This window comes from Cuculus canorus, chromosome 1 (genome assembly GCF_017976375.1).
Source record: "Cuculus canorus isolate bCucCan1 chromosome 1, bCucCan1.pri, whole genome shotgun sequence".
Lineage (NCBI taxonomy): Eukaryota > Metazoa > Chordata > Aves > Cuculiformes > Cuculidae > Cuculus > Cuculus canorus.
The window spans coordinates 20,938,006-20,944,339 of NC_071401.1; the positions used below are offsets into that span (position 1 = coordinate 20,938,006).

At 54.8% G+C, this 6,334-nt stretch overlaps 1 protein-coding gene across 1 annotated transcript; it reads left to right on the forward strand.

Annotated features, from left to right (window-relative positions):
• The first annotated feature begins 383 nt into the window (after window positions 1-383).
• SHISA2 (shisa family member 2) lies at window positions 384-6,130 on the forward strand. Its single transcript, XM_054055660.1, has 2 exons — window positions 384-890; window positions 3,006-6,130. The coding sequence occupies exons 1-2, from the start codon at window positions 593-595 to the stop codon at window positions 3,557-3,559; spliced, it is 852 nt and encodes a 283-aa protein (XP_053911635.1). The 5' UTR covers window positions 384-592; the 3' UTR covers window positions 3,560-6,130.
• Window positions 6,131-6,334: the final 204 nt, after the last annotated feature.

Here is a 6,334-nt window from a genome sequence, read left to right on the forward strand (position 1 = left end):
TCCGCTCTGCTCCCCTCCCATCCCCTCTGCTTCCTCTCCATCCCCGCTGCCCCCTCCATCCCCTCTGTCTCTCCTCCCTCTGCCCCCTCCCACCTCCTCTGCCCTCTCCCCATCCCCTCTGCTCCCCTCCGTACCCCCTCCATACCTGCTGCCCTCCATTCCCGTCCCCTCTGCTCTCTTCCATCCTCCCTGCCCCCCATCCACTCCGCTGACCCCTCCATCCCCTTTGCCCGCCGCTCCCCTCCACCCCCCGCCTCCCTTTCCCCCCCCTCCCCCGGGAGGGCCGCTCCGTCGGGCGGGGCGGGGCCGCGCACGCGCGCCGCTGCCCGCGGTCTCTATAAGCGGGGGGCGCCGCGGCTGCTCCCTCCAGCGGCGCCGGACGGGGCGCACGGCGGCTGCTCCGCGGCGCCCCCGGGGCGGGCGGAGGGTTCGCCCATGGGCTCGGTCAGGGCGTAGCGAGCGGCGGCGCCCCACCCACCCCCCCGGCACCGGGCATGCGGCGGCGGCGGCAGCCCGCGCGTGGCGGCGGCTCCGCGCCCCGAGGCTGCGGGCGGCGGCGCGGCTTGGGGCGGCTCTGAGGGCGCCCCCGGTCATGCGGCGCTGGGTGCTGCTGGCCGCGCTGGGCTGGCTGCTGCCGGCGGGGGCCGCGGCCAGCGGCGAGTACTGCCACGGCTGGCTGGACGCGCAGGGCGGCTGGCGGGACGGCTTCCAGTGCCCCGAGCGCTTCGACGGCGGCGACGCCACCATCTGCTGCGGCAGCTGCGCCCTCCGCTACTGCTGCGCCAGCCCCGAGGCGCGCCTCGACCAGGGCGCCTGCGACAACGACCGCCGGCTCGGCGGCGCCGGAGACCCCGCCCGCCCCGGCAAAGACGGCCCCGACGGCGCGGCAGGTGAGCGGCACCGCGCGTCCCGCGGGCTCCCGGGCGTCCCGCCGGCTCCCCCGCGCCCGGGTCGTCCCCGTCCGTCCGTCCCCCCCCCCAGCATCCCCGCTGGCTCCCCTGCATCGGGCTCTCCCCCCGCATCCCCGCGGGCTCCCGAGCATCCCCTCCGGCTCCCATGTGTCCTGCTCCGCCCGGCATCCCCCCCGGCTCCCCCGCATCCCACCCACTCCCTCCACTTGGCGCCGTTTCCCCGTCGTGGGGCGCAGTGGATAGAGCCGAGCCCTTCTGGGACAGCCAAACGGGGATCCGCGCTAAGGTGCTGCTTTCCCCCCCCTCGCTGTTATTTGAAAGTCCAGCCTTGTCATCTTTAAAAGTAGGTGGCGGCGCTTTCTGACGGCCTGGAGCGAGCGTGCGGCTCTGGCACCGCTCTGGACCGTCTCCTCGAGCCCTGTTTGTGCCCCCGATTAAAATGGAAGAACGGAATGAAACGACCCGTTTGAGCCGGGAAAAAAAAATCCTCAGTAACGTGGCATTTCAATATGATTTCTATCGGGTCCCTTCTCTGGTTGTTTTTGTTCTTCCAGCTCAAATCCCCCTCCTTGGGATGGGTTTTTGCAAGGTTGAATTTCAAGGCTAAACTCCTGTCTTTCTGCTGCTGGTTTAAAAAATGCCTCGGTGGCTTCCCAGCACCCTTGTTGCCATCCCCAAATGCTGAAAACGCTAGAAGTTGCCTGAAGTGATGTTATAATTAGGACAGATTTACTCTTGGAAAACTGTCGTGTTACGGTTGGTACAAGTGTGTGCACCTGCTAAGGAGGCCCTGTAGTGCAGAAAGAGAATTTTTTGCAAGCCTTTTGTCTAAAAAGTGGTAAAATTATGGAGGAAATGGGAGAAACGTGTCCTTTTGGCTAATAACTTGCTCCATGCAATCAGATACCCTGACTTGAGTTGGATGTAACCAACCCCGTTTGCATTCTAAGAACAGGACGTTTTTCTTAGCAGTTAATTTTCTTAGCGATTAATATTTACTGCTCAGGGAGTTTGGGAGCCGTTGCCCTGCACTGGCGCCGGTTACAACTCGCAGGAGTGGCAGCTACATCCCTGCCCACGGTGCAACGTCAGCTGTGTCGGTGTTGGTCAGGCAGGGCTCCACAGCTCGCAGGGTTCCATGACAATGATGAAGCCTAGGTGTGTTGTTGGGAGCATTCACTTGTGAAGGGAGGCACCTTCCCTTCCTTATTCCTGGATACGTCTATACAGATTTCTTACTGAGGCAGAGAAAATGGCTTTTTCCCTGAGCATGCAGAGCAACCGAGCCCAGGTCCTTCTAAGGACTGTTTACCAACTGCCTTGTCGGGCTCCCAACCCCACTGCTGAAGCATCCATGGCCTGTACTTTCTGTTCTCACCTTTTGCCTGCCCTAACTCCTGCCCTGATGCCCCTTCTTTAAGCCCCACAAGGAGGGATGGTCCCCCTCTGCTGGTAGTGGAACTTTGGAGTGTGGTGGTGTCACCCCACTACCTACCCTGTGGTTTCTCCCTAACCCAGCAGATGCAGCCATTCACTCATCCCTGGGGCTGTGGGGTGACAGAGCCCCCTGACTGTCACCCCATTTGCTACCTGGCTGTCACCCTGCCCCAAGGGTGACAGTAGACAGAGAGGACTGGCAATGGCGAGGGATGCAATGCAGCACCAGGGTCTGACTGCCCATACGCTTGAGCTCTGAGCAGGGATCCTGCCCCCAAAGTATCTCCCTATGGCGCTGTTCAAACCCAGCCTTCTCCTGCCTAACTTTTCTAGAACAGGGTGTATTGGAGACAAGGTCTGGTGAGATGTGGAGTGATGGTTGATGTGGAATAAAGCACCATCATCGGGAGCGAGGCATGAGCTGTAGGCTTTCCTCCCTTCTGATAACTTCAAAGATTCTTTTGGAAACTCCAGCCATGGGTTTCAGCAGCCTTTTTCATCTTTTCCGTGTAAAATGCTTGGCTGCACACACAACTTTTAGTGCTCAACCTATGCTGGGGGGGAGGTGGGTTCAGCTGAGGAGGGATGGGACCTTCTGGCATAGCTGCTTAGTTTTGTCCTTGTCCCCCAATGATGATGTTTTCCTTGCTCTTGCAGTGCCCATCTACGTGCCATTCCTTATTGTTGGATCTGTATTTGTCGCCTTCATCATCTTGGGGTCGCTGGTGGCAGCTTGCTGCTGCAGATGCCTGCGGCCCAAGCAGGAGCCCCAGCAGAGCCGAGCCCCGGGGGGCACCCGCCTTATGGAGACTATCCCCATGATCCCAAGTGCCAGCACCTCCCGGGGTTCCTCTTCCCGCCAGTCGAGCACTGCTGCCAGCTCCAGCTCCAGTGCCAACTCGGGAGCCAGAGCACCCCCGACCAGGTCCCAGACCAACTGCTGTTTGCCAGAAGGGACCATGAATAATGTCTACGTCAACATGCCAACGAACTTCTCGGTGCTGAACTGCCAGCAGGCGACCCAGATTGTGCCACATCAGGGGCAGTACCTGCACCCCCAGTACGTGGGCTACGCTGTGCAGCACGACTCGATGCCGCTGACCCCGGTGCCCCCCTTCCTTGACGGTTTGCAGAGCGGCTACAGGCAGATCCAGTCTCCCTACCCACACACCAACAGCGAACAGAAGATGTACCCAGCTGTGACTGTGTAGCGCTGACACCTTCCTCCTCCTCCCCACCCGACAGATTTTAATATCTAAACTGAACAGAGGAGAAATATTTCCTCGGAATGAAGCTCCCAGAACATCACTTGTAAATAATTTTGAAAAGCTCATGCATGTCAGACAGTGTTTATAAACCATTTATTTTCATCGGGGTCCGTTGCCAGAAACTGTAGGATGATATCTCTGAATTAACGTTGCCAGATACGCTCTCATTCCAGTGCATGATTTACAGCAGCAAAGGATTACGCTGAAAATGCATGTGCATTTCAGATCACTGTACTTGAGAGATAAATGCCGGAGCCATTAAGTGCCCTTCAGGTATGACATGGTCAGAAGTATTTGCCTAATGTAATTTGTAGAAAGAGTTTTGTTACACTGTACAAGACTACAGTACTTAAGAAACCTCTTTTCTCCTCTCCCAGCTCCTTAATGATGTTTCCCACTGCTTTACAGACAATCACAACCGAGAGCGGAACTGTGCAATGCTGGGTGCTGGTACCAGCCCCCTTGGTTTCTTACACACTCCCAGTTTGGGATGGAATGCCTTGAAAGGCTTGGTCCTGCAGAGACCAATTTTCTTTCTCCCTGGTGTTTATGTAGGAATTAGAGTGTGAATTATTCGGCTCTTCCTTCCAGTGCACTTGGAACCCTTCTTGATTTGGTTTTGCCTCAATATCAGAACCCAATAGTGGTTTGCACAGACTTTCATCTTTGTGAACTTTTTACTGAAAGCAGAGTATGAGGTGCTTGCTGTTCCTGACGCTCGGCAAAGCTATTGGTACAGCGGTGGCATGTGAGCTGCAACTGCCTTTGCAGAGAATGCTGTACTGTGATTCCAAACACGCTTGATTTAACCTCACTTCCCGTGAAACAGTAAACCCGTGTGAATGTGCATGAAGTTGTCAGACTGAAACCCTGCTTGCAATTGAGTCTGACCATAGGAAAATGGGCTTTGTCCCTCTGCCGGCCTGCTCCGGGTCCCCAGCCTTGCTCCCTGGGAGGATCATACAAAGCCACCCCAACCAGGGCAGGGAGGGACTGGCAGAGCTTTGAAACACGTCCCCTTTTCTCCTTTACTTGAGGGCCGGAGGAGTAGAAAGGCGCAGGGCTGTATATAAGCAAGGTTAAAGGCCTGACCAAAGGATGGAGGTGCTTGTGGCTCCCTGTGATGCCATAGGGTCTCAGGGAGAAGTCACAATGCCAGTGGCGGGGGATGACACAGCTCCAGACTGGAGCTGCTGGCTCTGTCTTGCTTTGCTGGGAAAAATACCTCTCCAGGCTGAAGAGGCAAGAGCATGCTGGGAATAATCAGACCTTGCTAACTGTAATATATCACCCAGGATGCAAGAAACTGCTTAAGGCTGGTTTTGTCTCTTAAATATAGTTGCGGCATTTCCATCCATTTATTCTTCAGCCAAAACACCAGGACAGAGGACTGAGGGCACATACCAAAACTGGGCAATTACTGTAAGCAGACCAGAGCTGATGAAAGGTTTCTTATTGTCTGATACTGTATCAGTATGTAGCAATAACTGCAATACTACTATTTTTTTGTATGTCTGTTTTTAAATGATGCACAAGTGCAGAAGCCATGCCAAATCCAACGGTTTACTCATAAACATGCCACACACAGGCAGTCTGCAGTGGGCAGAAATGGTTTGACCACTGACACAGGGAAATGAATAGGTAATTTATCCCAGATCTGCTCTTCCTGGCTGTGATCGCTCATTCAGTATGTGGGACCTGGGCAGAAAAGTTGGTTTACGAGACACAGCTTCCCCTCCAGCCAGGCTGGGTGTCTGGGCAAGGCAGCAACCAGCTGCTGGAGGTGGTGGGTGACTGCTCTGCTCTGCCTGCACAGCTCAGTGCTCGGGGAATCTTTAAAGGCAGTAGGTGCACCAGAGCTGGGTGCTGCCCGGCTTTTGAAGGACCCAGTGTGCACTTGGGTCTTGGAGATCGAGGTTTCTACCTGCCCACATTGCAGCTTGGTCACGCTGACATTCCAAAGCTGAGGTGGCATCAGGTGAGAGGCTTGGCTGCCTTCAGCAGCTGGTGGCTTCAGCAGGAGCTGAAGGTGCTTGGCCCCAGTTGAGACCTGGCCTGTCACTGCATGGCCAGACAACGAGCTCATCCCTGTATTCCTGATCTTTCCCAGCTGTGAACCAAGTCCGCTTCCACCCCCACCCCACCAGCATGCACTGCCTGCCTTGCACACGCCCTGGCAAGGACACCTCCTCTGACCTATGAAATTCAGGTGAAGTTCTTTGTATATTGTTTACTTTTTTTTTTTTTAAAAAAAAAGAATAAGTTAAATTTAAGTCTGTAGAAATTAATTTACAACTGAAAGCAGAAAAAACTGCATTGTAATGAGAGGAAGTTTGTGAGCTGTGGTGGGGTTTTTTTTAATGTCATGTACAATAATGTAAAACCAATGTTACCATTTGATATAGCTTTTACATCTCTGAAAGGGCACTTGCTTTAAAGTGCTTCTTACCAATGGAAAAAAAAAAGCCCCCTTTGTTTCCTAATAAATACTTTATGGTGTGACTTTGCTATTTATTTGCTTTGTTACAGTTTTTGTCTTCAATTAATGCTTGACTTCCCTTTGCCTACAAGACCATCTCTGACCAGGCTGGTTCTCCACACTCCGGCAAAAAGCAAAGTTAGGATTTTTGACTCTGTTGTTAAAGAATAACGGTTGCAACAACTTACATGGCTGTGCCACAGCTGTGCCCTTGTGGGGCATGGCTGTGGGAGCTGTTC

Bases quoted from the DNA above. Each gene is read 5' to 3' on its own strand.
- SHISA2 (XM_054055660.1), top strand. From the start codon at position 593: ATGCGGCGCTGGGTGCTGCTGGCCGCGCTGGGCTGGCTGCTGCCGGCG. The intron at 891-3,005 runs GTGAGCGGCACC...TTGCTCTTGCAG, and splicing joins CGGCCCCGACGGCGCGGCAG to TGCCCATCTACGTGCCATTC.